The sequence below is a fragment of the Solanum pennellii genome, chromosome 7 (genome assembly GCF_001406875.1).
Source record: "Solanum pennellii chromosome 7, SPENNV200".
Taxonomy (NCBI): Eukaryota; Viridiplantae; Streptophyta; class Magnoliopsida; order Solanales; family Solanaceae; genus Solanum; species Solanum pennellii.
The window spans coordinates 70,559,881-70,581,596 of NC_028643.1; the positions used below are offsets into that span (position 1 = coordinate 70,559,881).

Genomic DNA, 21,716 nt, shown 5'->3' on the forward strand with positions numbered 1-21,716 from the left:
ATCATTTTTATCAACAACCAGATCATCACTTTCATATTCACTAAATATTTTATAATTATTTTGGTGTTCACGTAAAAAATTATGTACAAAGCAAACAACTACTTTAGAGGGTGTCTTTGAAAAAGTTAAAAATTTTGAGGTAAAATTTTAATTTTAAAAAACGCCCAAATAATGAAATTTGATTCAAAATACTACAAAAAATTAGTATTTGGGGTATTTACCAAAAAATTTTTTGTCAAATAATAATAAATTTTATGGACAAACACAATTTATCAAATCTTTTTTCAAATATTATTTGAAAAATCTATGATTAAACGAGAAAAATTTACCAACTCAAATCCCTAATGACGGTAAGATGGCAACGGGAGGAGGCGGAATAGTTGAACTTAATTTATAAAAATTTTAATTCGCTCCGTCCTTCTTCATATAATATTCTTTTTTTAATTTTCAATCCGCTGCTCCCACCTCGTCCGCATCATAATTTTTGAATATTTTATTTTTTTAGTTAAGTTTGATACTAAAAATTAATAATTAAATATTATATATTTTTATTAATTTGTATTACTTTAATAGATAATGACTTAAAATTTTTTATTAGAGCTTTGGGTAATATGTAGGAATTTTTATTATTTTATTGTACTATTCTCATTTATTATCTTGCATATTTTAGTAGTTTTAAAGATATTATTTTTATAAATAATGTTATGTTACTCTTCTACTACGTAAATTGTTAAAACTAAAGTTTCAAAGAAATGAATGGTTGTTACTATTGTTATGCGATCTGTATTTTAAATCTATACTACTTATAACAAAAATTTATATACCCAATAACTATTGTATTATCTTGTATTGTTACTTCAAATATATGTTCATTTTATATATATATATACACTTTATTGTTTTTTAAATTTTCATTAAATTGTATGATTAATTCGTTGTTAGGTAATGAGGTAAAATTTTATGTAATTAATGATCCATTTGATGTACTAATCGTCTTGCTATCTTATTTTTTTCTCTCTCAATCTTCTTCTAATCATTTATTAATATTTTTTATTAATAAAGATATCAAATTGACGAATTCTATATTCTGTCTTTTTTATCTATTTTTTTTATCTGAGATTTAATTAATATTTTTATATTTTTGCTTCACAACTAATTTATATTCTAATTATATATACACACACTTGCATTACCTACATTATCTAAAGAAAAGTGAAATGAATTAACTATACATATTATCAATTGAAAAGGAAGAACATAAAAAGAATAATCAGACTTTGCATAAATAATATATATACATAAGGATCAGTGGGCATAAGTTTTCTTCTTATTTTTTTTAAAAAAAAAATTAAAGTTTTATATTAAATTTGACTTTAGATCATTAAATTTGTTGAGCCACTCTCCCTTTGATCATGTCATTCTAGAAATCTGTGAGCCTACTTCTTTGCTGATCCTGCATGTTTTTCCACATTGTATTAAAGATTTATAAGCTGCTCAAAATCAGTTGATTTTGCCAAAAATATATAATGTAATAGTAGCATAACACTTGCCTTTACTACTACTTCTAGTGGTGCTGATCATGTCTTTACTCTGTCTATACTTCTGAAGAAATAGAATGAACTCAAATATATATTAGTAAGTGTTTGAATAATTTTATATAACAAAATGCAAGTGTTGAAGCTTTAAAACTTGCATCACATGATAGGATTTGAGAAGAGCTAGGATGTGGCACAGTTGGGAATTCAAAAATAAAAAATGTATGCATCTTATATATATACTTCATTTGTTACAAAAAGAATGATTAACTTTAATTTCAAATCTATTTTGAAAAGAGTGATTTTTACATTTATAAGAATTAATGTAACTGCAGTCAGAACAGAGACACTAGATGAAATCGAGGAAAAACGCAATCATCCCCTGTATCTTCATCCTTCAGACACTCCTGGATGTGTTCTTACCACAGTGCAGCTCACAGGAACAGAAAATTACTCTATATGGAGCAGATCTATGCTAATCAATCTTCAAGCTAAGAGCAAGTTAGGGTTTGTATTGGGAACATGTAAACGTAGTGATTATCAACTGGAGTTGGAAGAGCAGTGGGAAAAATGCAATTGTTTTGTACTTGCCTGGATTATGCATACAGTCTCCAAGGAATTACTTAGTGGGATTATGTATGCAGATGATGCAACAATTGTATGGAAGGATCTTAAAGGGCGATTTGACAAAATCGATGGATCAAGGATCTATCAACTTCACAGAGAGATCTGTACAATTCATCAAGTTAATTCAATTGTTTCTAACTATTTTACAAAATTGAGATTACTATGGGATGAGTTTGATGCATTTGTCCCTCCACCATCATGTAACTGTGATAAATCGAGGACATATGTAGATCACACAGCATACTTGAGGTTATTTGCATTTCTGATGGGATTGAATGAAGTATATAGTCAAGCGAGAAGTCAGATTTTAATGATGAATCCACTGCCAAGTGTGAGCAAAGGTTATGCTATGATAATGGCAGATGAAAGTCAGCGTAAAACTGCAGGAACTTATTCTAGTAGAGAATCATTAGATTCAGTAGCCTTATGTGCAGGAAAAGGACCCTATCAAAGAGACATAAGGAATTTTCAGCAGAAGAAGAAGAATTGGGATCAATTTTGTGATTATTGCAAGTTACAGGGACATGTTAAACTAAATTGTTACAAATTGAATGGATATCCACCCGATTGGAAGTTTAAAAAGAAGAATGGATCAGGAGTTGATCAGGGAAAAACTAGTCAGATGCAGGGATCACAGATCAATGACAAACCTCTAGCTAACCAAGTTAGATATGAGAAGGATTCTGATGTATTTGGTTCAAGAGCCTTGGATAATGCAAGATATGAGCAGGATCCTAATAATAATGCATCTGGATCAGGAGTCTTGGGAACTCATCCTAATTTCACTCAAAGGCAATACCAAAAAATTATGCATATGCTGGAGAAAGAAGAAGGACAAGCAGCTGATAACATTGTGGCAAATGTAGCTATGGCAGGTATGAGCTCAATTACTCAAGCTTTTTCTATGAATGATGAAAAAAGAAGCTGGATAATTGACTCAGGGGCTACGTGTCACATGACTTCTAAGCTAGAAAGATTAACTCATAGTAGGAATTACATAGGTAGAAAAGTATATCTACCAAATGGAGAGACTACTACATTAACACATACTGAGGATTGTGACATAAACACTGGTGAAACACTAAAAATGTCTTGGTGGTTCCAGACTTTAATTGTGATCTACTCTCTGTATCTCAAATAACTAAACAATTAAATTGCTCAGTAAATTTTTTCCTTGAGTTTGTTATTTTTCAGGACCTCTCAAATGGAGGGTGAAGGGGATTAGTAAGGAATTGGATGGATTGTATTACTTTTCAGATCAACCAACACATGGAGAAAACACAGCAAATGAGATGTTACTGATGGCACAAGATGGAAAACTTGATAGTAGATTGTTATCGCACAACAGGTTAGGTCATCCTTCTGCCAAGGTGTTGAAACAATTCTCATTATCTTCAACTGATTTAGATGATGCTTGTAATAAATGTCATGTGTGTCCATTAGCAAAACAAACCAGATTTCCTTTCAGCTTAAGCTCTTCTAGAAATGCTTCTATTTTTTATTTGATTCACTTAGATGTTTGAGGACCATACAAATTGATGACTCACAATGGTTATAGGTTCTTCTTGACAATTGTTGATGATAATTCTTGAATGACATGTGTATATTTGCTTAAATTGAAGAGTGATGTGTTTCAGATCTTACAATTATTTTTTTCATTGGTTCAAACTCAATTTAAGAAACAAGTAAAAAGGGTGCAATCTGATAATGGAACTGAATTTTTTAACAAAGAATGCAGTGAATTGTTTAGTAAACAAGGGATAGTTCATGAAAGTAGTTGTCCATACACTCCACAACAAAATGGAGTGGCAGAGAGGAAACATTGACATGTTCTTGAAGTATCTAGAGCACTCAGATTTCATGGACACATTCCTCTTAGGTTCTGGGAGAATGTGTTCTTGCAGCTGTGTATTTGATAAACAGGTTGCCAACAACAATACTGAAGGGAAATATACCTTATGAAGTTTTTCATAAGGTGAAAGCTAAGCTAGATCATTTGAAGATCTTAGGTTGTTTGTGCTACACAACAAGATTGCCTAAATTTGACAAATTTTCCCCAAGAGCAGATGCTTGTATTTTCTTGGGCTATGCAACTATTCAGAAAGGATACATATTATATAATTTGAGTCAGAAAAGGATGTTGGTTAGTCGAGATGTTGTCTTTAAGGAATATATGTTTCCTTATGAACAGATCAGTAACAAGCAGTTACCCCTATTTCCAGTTAATGATCAGACACTTCATGAGGATGAGTTCCATGAAACAACTCATCAGTTCCCACATGAGGAGATATTGCCTAATATCTTACAGGACATGAACATAGTTGAAGCGAATGATCAGGTTGATCATAATGTTGCAGCAGAAGGAGGGAATTCAGTTGAAGAAAATGATCATGTTGATCATAATATTAATGCAGAAGGAGTCAATGCAGAAGGAGGGATTAGACAGTCACTTAAAATATCACATCCACCTATATGGATGAAGGACTAGGTGAAGCAAGTATCAGATTCGAACCAGCTTTATACTATTGGAAATTATGTCTCATATCAGCATATTTCTCCATCTTATGCTACATATTTGTCCAAATTTTCCACAGAGGTTGAACCAAGGATCTATGAAGATGCAATTAAGGATCAAAGGTGGGTGGATGCAATAAAAGTAGAAATCAAGGCACTGGAGGATAATGGGACTTGGAAGTTAGTAAACATGCCAACACACAAGTATGTTATTGGATGTAAATGGTTTTTTAAGATCAAGTATCAAGCTGATGGGCAGATTGACAGATTTAAGGCACGACTGGTAGCTAAAGGATATAATCAGACTGAGGGAATTGATTATCAAGAGACATTTTCACCAGTGGTGAAGATGGTTACAGTTAGATCTATAATCTCATGAGCTGCTGATGAACATTGGATTATTTACCAAATGGATGTTTACAACGCTTTCTTACAAGGTGATTTGTTTGAAGAAGTGTATATGGAATTGCTTAAAGGATTTCAACCACATAGGAAGAATGTTGTTTTCAAGTTGATTAAGTCTATTTATGGACTCAAACAAGCTTCTAGACAATGGAATGAAAAGCTCACAACTGCACTTTGTGAATATGAATATACTCAGAGTCATCTAGATTACTCCTTATTTACTAAAAGGAGAGGATCTAAGTTGGTTATTATTTTAGTATATCTGGATGACCTGTTGATTACAGGGAATGCTGTTAAATTGATAGAAGAGACCAAATATGTATTACATAGTCACTTCAAGATCAAAGACTTAGGAGAGCTTAAGTATTTCTTGGGCATTGAATTTCTTAGATCAAATAAAGGGATAATGATGAATCAAAGAAAATATTCCCTTGAGTTGATATCTGAGGTAGGATTAGTAGCTGCTAAACCAGCTCCTACACCACTAGAAAGTAACATGAAGATGACTAGTGTGGAGTATGACCAAAGTGTTGATTTACATGATGATTTGTTTGAAGATGTAAACATATCAAAGACTGATTGGCAAGTTATTATACCTTAATAACATTAGGCCAGATATAGCATTTGCAGTACAATCTTTGAGTCAGTTTATGCAGCAACCAAAGGTTTCACATTGGGATGCAGCTTTAAGAGTAGTAAGACATATTAAAGGTGATCCAGGTAAGGGGTTATTGTTGAGTTCAAATCAGAAGCCCCAGCTTACAGGGTTCTGCGATGCAGATTGAGCAGCTTGTCCAAATACAAGAAGAACTGTTACTGGCTTTATTTTGAAGTTTGGTGATTCCTTGATCTCATGGAAGTCTAAAAAACAAAATACAATTTCCAAAAGTTATGGAGAGGCAGAGTATAGAAGTCTAGCATCACTGACTGCAGAGATAGTTTGGGTTACAAATTTGTTTCAAGAATTGGAGGTTAAATTGTTAGGACCAGCCAACTTTATTATGACAGTAAAGCAGCTATACAAATTGCTGCTAATCCTGTATTCCATGAGCGTACTAAACATATTGAAATAGACTGTCATTTCATCCGAGAGAAGATTCAAGCAAGATTGATCAAGACAAATTACTTCCATACTAAGGAACAACAAGCAGATTTATTAACAAAAGCACTTGGAAGATCACAGCATGAAGCACTTGTTGCCAAGCTTGGATTCTTGAACTTGTTCAATAGATCAAGCTTGAGGGGGAGTGTAGGAATTGGTTAAATAATTCCTTATGTAATTAGTTAATTAATTAAGTTGATTAGTAGAAAGGTTAGTTAGCTAGTAGGGTCCACAAGGTTGTTAATAGTTAGTACATACTAATACTGTGTAGATTGTATATGTAGTATAGTTCATTGTAAACAGAAAGTTACAGTTTTCATATCAAATCAATAAGATCTTTCTCTTCTTTCTTCTTCTTTAGCTCATTCTTAGATTACATTCTCTTATAAATTCCATGTCAAGGAGATTCAGTAATATATATATTTATAATTTCAGAAATTCAAATATCGAAATTCAAAAAAATTGTTATAACAAAAAGACATTATAACAAGAATAATTTTTTTCCAACAAATAAATGTAAACATTAACATAGAATGTTAATCTTTTTACTGATATTAATTAATTGGTATTAGGTCCAATCTTACTATAGGTTTAAGGGACAATTTTATAAATAATGTTAGTTATCACTAAAAGGTATATTTGATGGAGTAGAACTTAAATTAGTATCATTAATTAATTGTTGGTAAGAAACATTTTTGATGTAATGAGATTTAACAATCTCCTCTCTATATGTGTTCAGCAGTGTGGGATGTAGAAATTTAAATAATAGAATTTTAAAAAATCTTATGTCAAAAGGAGATTCAATACGAGCTAGAAATTAAAAAAAAAAGAAGAAAATCTCATGTCAATAAATATAATAATCTGAAAAAGTCATCTACTTTTATTCAAATTCATATATCGTTAAAAAAAACTATTTTTTCCTCGTTCTCATTGAACCCCCTAAGCACACTAAAAATTCCTCCCTCTCCTTCATGTTTTCTATCTTACACTCCATATTATGGTGTACAAAATGAATTGAAAATCGAATCAAACTATAAATTGAATTAAATAAAAAAAATTGATTAGTGGTTTAGTTTGGTGTTAAAAAAAATTAATTATATTTAGGTTGATTTGGTTTCAACTAAAAAAATATCAATCCGACATCAAATCAACCCGACATTACATACATATAATTTTTAAAATTTGATTTTATACGTAAAAATATTTACTTTGTATAATTTTTAAATATTTCTTTTATTTTTTCATAGTTTTTATTTTAAATATTTATTTCATGTTTGAAATTTAGAATTCTTAATGATCCAATAAAAAATATTGTCCATAATTATAATAAAGATTAAATCAAAATCAAACTAATACAAATGGAGAAAGAAAATCAATTCAACACTAAGAATGACAATATTAATGAATATTGATTTTTGAGTTTTATATAGGTTTAGACAATTAAAGACATAATCTAATTTTACTATCTTTTAATATTCAGTCATGTAATTAATACTTATTAAACTTATTTAGCATGATTTAATAATTTTAAATTATGATCAATCTCATTATGACTTATTAATTTGCAATATTTGTTTTACGCGATTTCATTATCATATTTTGTTGGATATTTTAGTGTCATTATAATATCATATTTTGTGTTATTTTCTTAAGAAACAACTTAGATAGTTGCATTTTGATAGGTTTGAAGTACAAGTAAATTATATGTTTGTATGAATTCTTTACCGAAAACCCTCGAAAAAACTCAAAAATCCAAAAAACCAGAACTTTATTGGTTTGATTTATAAATTCAAAAATCCGATACAAATAATTTGATTTGATAATTCAAAAATCCGAACCAACCCGGTCATATACACTCCTGCTCCGTATGATCTATTAATCTTAAAAATCTAATACTTAAAAAAAGAAAACTGAAAACACATGCATAAAGAGGTTTACTTACTTGAAGATGGCTTTTGATATGTTCTGGTGTGATATCTTCATCATCCATGAGTTTCACAATATTCTTCGGTGTTGCATCTGCTCATTACAATTTTTAATAACAACGACATATATATTCGTTAAAATATAAATTTTGAATTCGATTCTGTATAAATATATAATATATTTGTGGTGGTATATATATATAACGACGAACCATAAGGACCTCCTAGCTCATTAACAGCTTTAACAAACATCTCATGAAGTTCCACTGTCCATCTAAACCTTGGCTTTCTGTTCAAGTCATGACTTGCTACAACTCTATCACATCTTTGCTTCTTGCTGCTACCTTCCGTCATACTATAATTTTGTTGCTGCAATGCAATTTATATTGAAATCGATTACAAATTTATCAAAAAGATAACCCTACTCAAAGGAAATTCGAACTCTAACCTTGTCTTGTGTAGATATTTGGCATGAAATTTTGGAAATAAATTGTCTAAGAGAAAGAACCCTGCATGCAAGCGTGGAAGGTAAATAAATAGACGGATATCTAATTATTTTTGATATTTCACATAGTATCGCAATTTTATATTAATGTTAAAAGAGATATGCGTATAAATTTTAAATTTTGAATTTGCAAATGTTTTTTCGAGACAAATCTATTAGTGTCAACTTTTTAATTATTTAGATTGACCTATGATCGCCGCTTCTTCTCCTTACCACTACTATATATTCTGTTTTTTAAAAAGTTCAACCTTGTAAAGCTTCACATTTTCAAAAGTGCCACCATAACTATATCATTTTCTTCTTTGGAATAACTTTTGGGTAGGGATGATTATGGGTTGATTAAGATTGATTTTAGCATATTAATTTAAGGGAAAATTGTATATAATAGCAAACTAATAACCTAAAATAAATAGAGTAACTAGGGTTTGATTTAATTGTGCTCCATAGCAAACGCATGCAAAAAATTGTCAGGCGCTTCTCTCCCAAATATCTCGCTCGCCACTCTCCTCCAATCTCTCGCTCGCTTCCTCACTTTTTATACAAACACAAGTGTATAAAAGTTGTTTCTAATTGTATAAAGCAGAGAAAATTGGATAAATACATATATTTTTGTTCTCCTCTCTCCCTCTTCCAGATCTCGCTTGCAACTCCCCAAATCTCGTCCGCCACCTTCGCATTTCTCACTTATACAAACAGAATCGAAATGTATAAATTGCTTTTCTGTTTGTATAAACCGTGAGAAAATTGTATATACACATGCAAATACATATATTTTCGTCCTACACACTTATAATTATACAATAAAAATACTCCCCTGCCCAGTTTCTTTTGTCTTTCTCTCTTTCTCGTTTTATACAATTTTCAAATTGTATCTAATTTCTCTCTTTCTCGTTTTAGACAATTCGATTCAATTGTATATTCTTTGTCAAGTCTCTTTTGTCTTTCTCTCTTTCTCATTTTATACAAATTCAAATTGTATATAATCGTTCTATACACTTATAGTAATACAATTCGTTTTATACACTTCGTTTTTATACAGTTCTCTGCCCAAGTGTCTTTCTCTTTCTTGTTTTATACACTTTGTTTTATACAATTTGCTTCAACTATATATGTCTAGCGAATTATACATTTTCTATGTTTGTTATGGAGCGCAATTATGCAAACTTTGCTATAGCATACAAATATAAATTTTTTATTTGCTATATGTGAAAGTTACCCTTAATTTAATTAGTTTTTAAATTATTTGAAATTAAATCAAATTAAATATATTATGTATTTATCGATTTAGTTATTATAAGTTTCATTTTGATTTGGCTTGGCTATTTGATTATTGACACAAAAATAAAAAAAATTAATTCATTTGAAATAGGACAAAGTCAAAAATTCATTCCAAACGAAAATCGCTAGAATGAATGACATTACAAAACTTTATTTGTGAATAAAATTTACTATTTTAGCCTAGAAGAAAGAGATATTTAAAATTATTTATAAAAAATAATATATTATATGTGTATAAATATAATAAAATAAACCAAATACATCTATTTAAGTATTTTTATTTATTTTTTTCCATTTGAATCATTTTTTATCCGAATATAAACGCCCTTAGTCTCTCGAAGTGCTCGTCATTCTCAGGATACCCATCCATTCAAAGTAAGATATTTTTTTCTCTCTCTTTGGACTTCAATTCCTAAAATAGTTACTTGCTCTATTTGAGTAATGAATATTTTTTAAAAATTAGTGCCTCTATTTCTAATTATTTATCTATTTTTTTTTATATTTAGCTCTTATTATTTGTTTATTTTGATAAATTAAAAAAGGATAAATTTTTTGATCTATTATATCCACAATTAAATAATTAATTATTTTGAAAAATATAGAAATTTTTTCATTCATTTCATAATTAATAGAGGGAAAATGATAAACTTACTATGTCATTAATTATTTTCTTAATAGATGTGTTTATTCAAAAGTGGACAAGTAAAAAGGAACAAAGGAACTACTTTCTTATCTTTTTTTTTCATATTTAATTGGATAAAATTTTTAAAAAATATTTCCTATAAAATAAAATAAAATATATATATATATATATATATATAAAGTTCCTTAAATGAGAAAATAATTTTTTACGTTAAAACAGAAAAATTAAGTATTAAAAATGAAATCGTATATTTACCGTATATTAAAGATGAAATCGTATATTTACCGTATCCTCCCACCCACGCAATACCTTACCCATTGATTATCCTATCCCCACCACCCCTTAGGGACCCCTCCCCTCTCCTCCCGCCTTTTCATTTCACCCAGCATTTTTCTAGATAAAAACAAATTTTCTTATGAAAAATATTTCTTTCGTTTCACAAAAAATGATTTAGTTTAACTTAACATGGAGTTATAAGAAAATAAAAAAAGACTTTTGATTATGTGATTCTAAATCAGGCCTTATTTGTTTTAATTAAGATTAAGAGATCTGAATCTAAATAGACATAAGATGTTTAGATCTGATTACACATCTGAATATTAAGATGTAGTCTCTAAATCTGAACATTAGATAATTAATGCTGTTTGTTTTCAATATCTGAATGTGAATGTGAAATTAACATTAAATTAATAAAATATTATAAAATTTTCATTTCAACAAAATTTATCACTTTTGATTAAGGGTGATTGTTCAGTTCTTCGGTTCTGTTTAATCAATTTTTAATTTGATTTTTCGATATTCGATTTTAGAAAAGTGCGCACCATAGTTTATACCAAACTAGTTCGGTTCAATTTGATTTTTTCTACTTCGGTTCGATATAATTCGATATTTTTAAATCGGTTTTTCGATGTGGATAAAAATAAAGAGGAAATACCAATACATTCTTTTTCAACAAGAGTAACAACATCTTGCTCACTTGAACAATTTCCCTTGCTAAACGATCCATAACTTCCTTCTGTTTCACCAAAATTTGCGAAACAAATAGCACTTATACGACTACCATTGCATGACAATTCCATTGTCTAATCTCATAAGCACTTCCACATTCCATTCCAACTACAATTGTTTGAAAGTTTACATGTGATGGATTCCCACCAAAGAATCGATAAAGATGGCAAAGATGGATGCCATATTGCGAAGAAGAGATCAAGGTGAATGAATAAAATATTATAAATTAAGTAATATAATTTAAATATTTTGAATTTATTAAATAAACTTCGGTTCTTCGGTGCACCGTAGTTTCAGGACCCTTATACCGAATTTCGAATCGAAGAATCAAAATTTCGACAAAACCCGATACCAAATCGAAACACCGAAGAACAGACATCGAAAAAATAATATTTTTTGGTTCGGTTCGAATTTTTGGTTTTTCGACATTTATGTCCACCCCTATTTTTTATTATAAAAAAAAGGTATAAAAGTTTTAATAATCATGATTTGGAGTATAATTTCTTTCTTCAAAAACTTCGATAAACACCATTACACCAATACACCAACAGTGTTCTTGACACAGTCAATACAAGAAAATTATTAATATAAAAAAAAACTTGAAAGGATTTATGGAAACTTACCCGTTCAAAAGGGGAAAAAATGGTGTTTGATTGAGAAAAGAGAAAAAGAAAGTTTTTAGTTATGAGAGAAAAAGATATGCTTAAAGCAGAGAATCGATGATTTATTATTTGATAACTTATTAAATGAGTATGAATGTTGTTAAAAAGTCTCCTACAGATCTGATTCATTCAGATATCTTCAGACCCATTAAGAGTTTTTTAAAAAAATAAAATAAATAAACTTAATGAATTAAATTGAATGATTCAGATTCAGATTTAAAAACCAAACGTATTTAATGGGCTGAATCTGAATGATTAAAATTTAGACCTCCATTAAGAGCAAACAAATGAGGCATTTATGTTATGTTAAACGTACAAAATTATTCTTTAATCTTGTAGCATTAAACTCACCACTTGAAAAATTATTACTTAAAATAAATTATTTTTTTTAATCAGCCAAAAAAAAAACACAATTATTATTTTTTAAACAGTGGGTATAACTCTTTCGTACAGAACACAAGCTAAAGTCAATGTTTTTTTTTTGTTGTTGCAAATTCATTATGGTCTTTCTTTGTCATTATCAAAATATACTTGCTTTATGTGGATATCTTTAATTTAGGGATATTTTCAGTTACTTTTCATGGTAAGATCTACTAGATTCGTCCCACTTTATAACTTAAGTGGTATATCTTTCTTTTAGCATGCCTAAAAAATTGTCATATTTTTATAATAATAAATAATTTTATTTATTTTTAATGAAATAAATTATAATTATATAAATAATTAAAAAATAGTATCGATCATAAATTTACAAGCTTTTATTTTTTATTATTAAATGGTTTTACATGAATTAAGACGGATAAAATAATCTATTTCTCCCTTTATTTCCAAAAATAGTGAGTTGCTATGTATATATATACATGTGTACAAATTTTTATTTATTTCATCTTACTTTCCTATGTAATAGATCAAACCATTATATGCTTGTGTGGACCATTTTTTGTAGTGAATCTTTGCTGTAAAATAATGAGGGACTATTTAATTCTTTTTTATCTTTTTTTTTTCCCATATAGAATATGATGCAGTAACAATTACTTTTATAAGATTCTTACACTGAGTCATACTCCATATATATATACACACAGAATAAAGTTATTCTCCAAGAAACAAAAACAAAATATTCCATCATCTCTTTAATTATAGATTTCACAAAGGTTCAAGTTCAACTATAGCAAATAAAAATCCAAAATAATTTAGTGGTGGCATGATGATGGATTGAATCGATTTTGTACAAGATAAAAATGAGCTAATATAACATATATAATAATTAATCTAATTTTTCCATATTTTATATTAGTAATAAAAGAGGCTTAGATAACAAACGGCTTGAATTAAAATTTAATATCCGCGCAAAAACTCCAATAAATTAGGACAATTATATGCATGGTCATCCAGGTATAGTTCTAAATTACTTGCTAAAGTCACTTATATTTATCATGTATAAACAAAGTTATTCAAGAATTAAAACATTTTACCAACAAAATCATAATAAGTTAAAACGTAAAGTTGTTCGAATTCGGGGTGCGGATGTGTACGATACGAGTACAAATTTTGAAGTTGGATTTTCATGATCTAATTTTATAGATTCGATGATATGGATCCATCAATAGATACAGGATTCGTCTAAAAATAATTAAAATAGAGATATAAACCTAAACTATGAAATATTTTGTGGAGAATTTTATGAGAATCCTGAAAGGAGATTAAAAGTCATATATACAAATGACATGTTCACTACAACAAAAAACAACTTTTAGCGGCAATAAATAAATACATTAATAAAGAGCGCTAAAGTCTTTACAGGCATTAGTTAAGTGTCATTAGATCCAATATCGTTAAAACCTTTAGGGACATATACAAGAGTATAATTGCCGCCATAAATACATATTTATTGGCGCTAAAGCTCATTTTTTATGTAGTGGTTCCAACCAATTGGATATCGTCATGTCAACTTAAATCTAACTAATTGAAAGAAATTTTTCGTTAAAAAACCCTATCATCCTACATATATAAATATGGGTATTTATAATTCAAAAAAGACACTTAATAAAATTGTTAGAAGTCAGAGATAAATTTCTCTACGAATACAAACATTCAAGTATCTTATCTTTACAAGTTTCAGAGATCAAAAGCCATTGAATTCAAACACAAAGTCAGAATCTAATCCATAAAATTAAGTCAAGCTTCAAGTCCTTTTAATTTAAATTTTAGATACACACTCACTAATACACTATTAATGGATCGGACACGAATATAAATACTTTTTTTTTTCCTATTTTATGTGGCACTTTTCATTTTTCGAGAGTCATACAGTTTATCTTTTACCAGACATTTGTGTATAGAATCTTCAAATTTTTTGAAATGAAATTATATATTTGTAAACTACGTAAAGATTATTATAATTCACAATAATTAATAATTCAAAATGTTAAAAGGATTTATGAAAAACTTACGGTCAAAGATACACTTGTTTTTAAATCTCAAAATGCGAAAAGTGTCACATAAAATGGGACGGAGGAAGTAATTAATGAAGTGTTTCATTAAAAATAAAGTGTGAAGAAGAGAGATCAAAGATGAAGAAAAATCTTGCTCCGACAATATTTTGGACAGATTAATTCCCGATGAAACTCTTTTCTTTATTTTTTGCGGTGGTGGTAGTGGTGAAATGATCGTATATATAGCAACTCACTATGTTTGGAAATAAGACTGGTCAACGGACCGGAATCGGTTCACCGGACCGGAACGAACCGGTACCGGACCGTAACGGAACCTGTTGACCGGTACCGGGATGAACCGGACCGGAATTACCGGGATGAATTATCGGTTCCGTCCCGTTCCACTATATACCGGTTCCGTCCCGTTCCACTATATACCGGGATGGAACCGGAACGGACCGGGATGGAACGGGACGATATTTTTTGGAATTACGAAAATATAATTATATTTATAACTTGTGTCTTGTAAATATTAAATAAATAAAATTTGTAATTTTAAAAAAATTAAATTGAAATAGGGATAAAACAATTACAAAAATTAAAAAATATCAATTTAATTTATTTAAATTTGTAACAAATTACAATTTCAATTTACAACTATTAGTAGAGTATATAGAAATTATATAAAATATAAAATATAAATATAAAATATAATTTATAGAAAATATAAATATAAATTATATAAAATATAAAAAAAATTAATATATATTAAGTAAACCGGATCGAAATCGGACCGGAACCGGGATTAAACGGTATCGGTACACCGGTACGAAATCACGGTTCCGTCCCGTTTCGTGTACCGGTTCAGATTATCCCGTCCCGTCCCGTCCCGTAGGCAACCGGAACGGTACCGGTACGTCCCGTTCCGTTGACCAGTCTTAGATGAACATAATCGATGGTATATCGTGTGTACCAATGTACATATATTAACATATACACGAAAAAAAATGATATAAAAATAATATGTCGATGTGTTATGTGTAAGGATCGATCTTATATCTAGCGAAATAAGTCATTTGATGGTACTTGTATCATTATATACATTGTGGCATACACGTGATACATATTATCCACATTTGGCATTGTTTATTGTATACCCTATGCATCGTTGTACATACAATTTACACACGATATAGAACAACATCCAATAATTATGTATACAAGTGATGCTTGTGTGTATACCATGTACATCTCAATGTATGTTAGACGTATTTCAAGTAAGTATACATGTTTTGAAATAAACAAACTCTTGCTAATATTGAAAATTAAACTTTTGTACGTTATCATCTGTTGTTAGGGGCATTCATTAGTAATAAGTGGCTTTATTTGCTGATAAACATTTTCAATCAAATTGACTATTAAGAGAGGATCATACGATAAAGAAGCAAACTTACAAATATGTTACATCCAAACCCACCAAACAAAAAAAAATTATATTAAAGCTATATGTAAAATTTGGTACATAAAACAAACTCATATAGTAGTAACTTTTCAAAGTGCTGGTTTGATCATGGCATAGTTTGTGTATTTGCCTAATGGATCTTCACTTTTCAACATGCCATTGAGTTCCCTAACGAATATTTCCATTGCAAAAGCAGGCAAACATACAGGCACCACAATTCCATTTTCACCATTTTTGTTTTTAAATGGTATGTAAAAACTAGCCACACCAGGGATTGCCCCTACTCCTCCTTTAGCCGGTCCACCATACACTGCTTTCCCCCATCCAAAATCTACTTCTCCGAATCCCGCTCGAGTCACGTCTGACACCAGATAAGTCCGCACCACTGTGAAATGAGGCCTTCCTTTCATCACCATCAAATCCGCTAGCGATTTCATGTATTCTTCCGTCACGTCCGACTTAGCCTTCTTCACTAGCTCAAGTGCATATCCTAAAGGATTTTTACACAATTTAGCTGCGGTCGTGACTGCTACGGGGAACGCAAAGGCGTTCCCATAGAAGCCGTTAGGCAAAGGTGGATTGAACTTGGAACGTGCATTGACAATGCAGAGTACGCGAACTTCCTCTTCAGGATCTGGTTTTAGGGAAATTGTTCGGCAGCGCCAGAGGACTGATGTGAGCAATTCAAAAGTGGAAGATTTGCGCAAATGAGGAGGGATGAATCGACGAAGTGCTGAGACTTGAGAAGGGCCAAAAAAGAATGATTTGTGTACCATATCATCTAATGGGATAATTGTACCCTTTGTATCAGGAACTTCATCGTATTCATGGTGCGTGCAAGTCACTCGAGGTGGATTACGGGAGTTGAGCAATTCTCTGGACCAGACAGGGAGTGTAGACGGAACAGAGGCCCCGCGTGCCATTTCACCAACAGCAGTCATGAATTGGACAAGACCGGCTGCATCACTCATCGTGTGGTTTAATCGCAGTGCGAAAATGAAACCACCACACTTGAGACGAGTTACCTGCATATAGTTATTCGTTAATTAAACATTCAAGTATTGTAAATTAACAAAAGATATACAACTATTGGCAGATGGATTCACTATTTAAATTTGATGGATTCAAAATTCTTAGTACCTGAATGAGAAGCAGAGGAGAATTAAGAACTTCAGCAGAGCCAGGAACATCATAAAGCAGTTCTTCCAAACACGGAAATGGAGGCTGAAGTTCATCTCCAAATTCTTCAAGTGTAACATCAGCATCCGCTTCCACGAACATAACTCCTTCCCCGGTACAATCCACCATCAGTTTCCGGCCATTTCCTTCCCGGAGCCGACCAGCAAACGGATAGTAAAAAACAAGTGTTTCCGCTATAGCTTTTTTAATAACTTTTACAGGGTCATGATTTCCTCCCGTAGAATAATCCGAATCTTTACGATAAAAATTAATAACGGGGATTTGAAATCGAAGACCTTCTTGATCATCAATGTCTGAGAGAAATTTAGTTTCACGTGGAGTTGGCTTTGCTGGAGCAATTAGCTCTGCATTTTGCCTTCTCACTGTGAATACTAATTGTGATGAGGATGGCTTAATTGAATCCATTATTGAATAAAAATGGAGATATGAAGAAGATTTTGGATTAGTGTTTGTGTACATAATTTTTCAAAACACAAAAGCTATATATAGAGGCAATAACAGGGGTACAATAATGTATGGCAGTTTTCAGGAAATTGTGTGACACTGTGGAAGTAAGTGGGCAGAAGAAGTGTTGTTTGTGGTTAGAAACTTTTTGTGAATTATTTACAATATTAATTAGTAGCTAACATGGTAATAGTTGTTACGGAATAAAAATTAAAAAGAAAAATGTGTCACGGAAATTTTATTTTAGTAAAAATAATTTGATCAATTTTATTGTGATAAGTAGCTAACATGGTAATGGTTGTTACAAAATAGAGAGTAAAAAAAAGTGTATCACGAAAAATAAAATATCTTATTAAAAATGATTTGGTCAATTTTATTTTAATTTCTAGTAGCTAACATGATAATGGTTGTTATAGAAAATATGTGTGTGAATTTCAACATTTTCATGGTAATGGCTGCGGACTACATTGACTTGAAATAAGACTTGCCACTTTGTGTGGAAATATTTATTTATTTGTGGAAGTGTTCATATTCAACAACGAAATTACTATCAAAAGTATTTATTTTCTAAAAGGAAATTTAGTGTTAATTTCTTCAAATGACTTAAAAGACTTTAGAATTTTCAAGTTTGGATATTAAATTTTCAATTCAATATCAAGATGTTGAAGTTTAAAATATCAAGTACAATAGAAGGCAAAATTAAAATTTTGTATTGAATTATTGACATTCAGATCATCGATCATATCACAGGTAATTAATTAGAACTAGTTGGATGGTAAAGTAAATAGGATATTTTCAGAATGTCCTGTTGGCTTACCAAACTCGAGTGCCTGACTATTAAAAAGGAGTCCGAAATCTAAAGGATAAAAAATTTTGACAAAAATTTTAAAGGACATAATAAATTTTTTTTAACCAAAGGATCAATTTGTTTTCACACCCTTACTTTTGTTAAATTAAAAATCGCTGACCCAATAGCAATTTTCTCTAAAATATTTTTAATTTTTTTAAAGAGTATCACTACACCTACGGTATTTTTGCCAAAAAATATCTTTAAACGGTTAAAAAATCGCTGTCTTTGGTGAAAACATTATTTTTATTTGGGATAATGCCCAAGTACCCCCTCAACCTATGCCTGAAATCTCAGAGACACACTTATACTAATTTTATTAATAATTTTTTACCCCTTTTCGACCTACGTGGCACTATCTTGTGGGCCCAACGATGATTGACTTTTTTTAAAAAACTAGTGCCACGTAGGCTAAAAAAGAATAGAAAATTACTTATAAAATAAGTTCAAGGGTAATAATACCTTAGTATAATATAAGTGTGTCTCCGAGATTTCGAACATAGGTTGAGGGGGTGCATTTTCCCTTTTTATTTTATAAAGCGGTGGTTTTTTAAAAAATAAAAAATTGGCTGCATTGGCAGCACTTTTGGTGGGTTTTTTTTTTATTACCATGAAAATAGGAAGAGGTGAGGAGGAGTTAATTAGTAGTACTATGTGGATTGTTTTATAAAAAAAAATAAAAAAATCATCAAAATTGCTGTCTAAGGCAGCGATTATATTAAAAAAACTTTTTGGCCAAAATCATCGCATTTGTAGCGATATTCTTTAAAAAACTGAAAAAATATTTTGGAGAAAATTGCTCGTGGATCAGCGATTAACTTTAACGGGAGTAACAATGTGAAAACAAATTCGCTACTATATGTAGTGATTTTACCCCTTTAGTTAAAAAAAAATATTAATTTACTCTTTTAGAATTTTTATCAAACTTTTTTACACTTTAGGCTTCGAATTTTACTAAAAAAGGTTCGATGAAATTAAATGAAATATTCTTTACGTTCCATCTTTAAATTGCAAATTTGTTTTTTTGTGTCGCAATTAATTGATTACTTGTATTGTAATGTATGTGTATATATTATTTTCGTGTAGGCATCGAAAACTCTTTGTAGGGATTGAAACAAGCATCATGTCGTTAGTTTGCCAAATTGTTAATTACCCTGAATAAGTATGGATTAAGCCGGAATACAAATTGATGGCAATGACTTTGAATTGAAGCTAGCATTTGGCTCCAAGTTCGAAGAATCTTCTCACATTTTATAAATAATCTCTTTTTGATAAGTTTTTTTCCTAGATAAGATGACTCAAAAGACGAAATAATATTGTTACTCTGAATTGATTATTTGTTATTTTCATCGGTAATCATATCATCACGTTTTTTATATTCGTTAAATATTTTGTCACTATTTTGATTTTCATGTAAAAGATTATGTAATACGGCATAAGCAACTACTATTTTCACATTCATGTCTAATTCATAGTTCTGCATGCCTTTTCGTAGAACTCTAGATCTACTTTTTCACGCACCAAATGTTCTTGACGTCTTTTAATTACATTACGAAAAGTGGGCATGTATATAGTCAAATAACTCTTTACCATTATTAAGCTCTCTTTCACTTCCCCTGCATTCTAGCAAGTGATATCACATCCCTTTATATGGAGCTAGCTTTTATGTTTCGAAGACCAACATCAACAACATAATATTTTTCTACAAAATTTTAAAAAACATTCAAATTACACTTGTTTTATTTTATTTTCCTTAATTCTAAAAGACTATCAAAAATGAAATTCATAATTTACATAGATAAATATTAGTTTGATTCGGTTATTGTGACAGTCAAGCAACATTGCATAGTATTGAGAATTCGATCTTTCATAAAGGAACCGGACATATTTAAGTATATTTACACTATGTCCATGATGAAATATTTGATTGTAGTATCTCTCCTAGTTTAATGACTCGATCGGTCATTTTTTAAAATGTTCCATAAAATTATTGTTTTGCTCCTATCAATCATGATCTCGAGTCTTTTATGATTGACTTTTGAAAAGTTGATTTTGAACTTGGAGTTTATAGTAGAGAGTTTTGTCGTTTTAAGTTTGAAAGACTAAATTGTTAAGAAAGTGATTTTTGGTGTATTTTGGAGTTTGAGTGTCAGAACGAAAATTCGTCAATTTTATCAATCTCAAAATGTGAAACCTAATTGGAGTTTCATATTTAGAGTCTTTTTGAGGATTTGAGATCCTAAGTTGTAAAATGTGGAAATTTAGGCTTTGTGTTGACTTTCATCAACATTCGGGGGTTGGATGCTCGGATCAAAATTTCGAGAGTTCCATTAGATTGGGGGGATGATATTAGGGTCAGGTGAGGCCTTGGTTGATTTTTGAGAGACCTCGAGCTTGTTTTTAGCATATTTGGGCGTTGAGTTAGTTTCTTGTAATTTTGACAGATGTTGAGTCAACGAGACAGCGAATTCATGTTTTGACAGTTCCATTGAGTCCAGAATGTAGAATAAATTTGATTTTCATATGTAGTTTGTGTATAAGGAGTTCCGAATGAATCCGAAGGGTCATGTCAAGAGTTTGGTTGGTTTCAAGTTATGGTGCATGACCATTTTGGTGATCGCAATTGAGTAGCATCATTTAGAGGTGCATCTCGATCGTGTGGGTCTTGCCAATGATCAACTTTAGTGAGTTGATTGTCTTACTCATCGCGATCGTGTGACTCTAGGTCACCATCGAGATGAGCATTTGAGACGTGGGCAGAATACTTTTCTAAAATTAGAGTTTCAATCCATTTCACCATTTTTTACTTTTGGGTGCTTTGAGGTGGTGATTTGAATCTATTTTTCGAGGAAAAACTTATGGATAATGATTCTCAATTTTAAATCTTCTATTACCCATTATTATTTATGGAATTAAGTGTTCAAATCAAGCTTTTGAAATGAGAAATTTGGGGTTATCTTCAAGAACCTTAGAACTTAGTAAAATTGTGATTGTAAACTATTTTTAGTCCCTTTTCAAAATGATTTTCCCAAATGAGTTTTTAAAGTCTTGAGTAATGTATTCAAGTATTAAGTTTCGAATTCAAATCTTATTATTTGAGTTGATTTTTTGTGTTGATTGACCC

The 21,716-nt window shown here is 30.4% G+C and overlaps 2 protein-coding genes across 2 annotated transcripts; both read right to left on the bottom strand.

The window, feature by feature from the left end:
• Nucleotides 1-1,420: 1,420 nt before the first annotated feature.
• LOC107025220 (myb family transcription factor PHL8-like) lies at nucleotides 1,421-8,645 on the bottom strand. Its single transcript, XM_027918218.1, has 4 exons — nucleotides 8,557-8,645; nucleotides 8,321-8,477; nucleotides 8,126-8,202; nucleotides 1,421-1,602 (listed from the first exon to the last, which is right to left on the bottom strand). The coding sequence occupies exons 2-4, from the start codon at nucleotides 8,460-8,462 to the stop codon at nucleotides 1,501-1,503; spliced, it is 321 nt and encodes a 106-aa protein (XP_027774019.1). The 5' UTR covers nucleotides 8,463-8,477; nucleotides 8,557-8,645; the 3' UTR covers nucleotides 1,421-1,500.
• A 7,360-nt stretch (nucleotides 8,646-16,005) lies between these two features.
• LOC107024360 (benzyl alcohol O-benzoyltransferase) lies at nucleotides 16,006-17,768 on the bottom strand. The gene is made up of 2 exons (XM_015225324.2): nucleotides 17,242-17,768; nucleotides 16,006-17,126 (listed from the first exon to the last, which is right to left on the bottom strand). The coding sequence occupies exons 1-2, from the start codon at nucleotides 17,758-17,760 to the stop codon at nucleotides 16,191-16,193; spliced, it is 1,455 nt and encodes a 484-aa protein (XP_015080810.1). The 5' UTR covers nucleotides 17,761-17,768; the 3' UTR covers nucleotides 16,006-16,190.
• Nucleotides 17,769-21,716: the final 3,948 nt, after the last annotated feature.

Bases quoted from the DNA above. Each gene is read 5' to 3' on its own strand.
- LOC107025220 (XM_027918218.1), bottom strand. From the start codon at position 8,462: ATGACGGAAGGTAGCAGCAAGAAGCAAAGATGTGATAGAGTTGTAGCA. The intron at 8,203-8,320 runs GTTCGTCGTTAT...TGTAATGAGCAG, and splicing joins TGAGCTAGGAGGTCCTTATG to ATGCAACACCGAAGAATATT. The intron at 1,603-8,125 runs GTAAGTAAACCT...CTATTTCTTCAG, and splicing joins ATATCAAAAGCCATCTTCAA to AAGTATAGACAGAGTAAAGA.
- LOC107024360 (XM_015225324.2), bottom strand. From the start codon at position 17,760: ATGTACACAAACACTAATCCAAAATCTTCTTCATATCTCCATTTTTAT. The intron at 17,127-17,241 runs GTACTAAGAATT...AACTATATGCAG, and splicing joins CTCCTCTGCTTCTCATTCAG to GTAACTCGTCTCAAGTGTGG.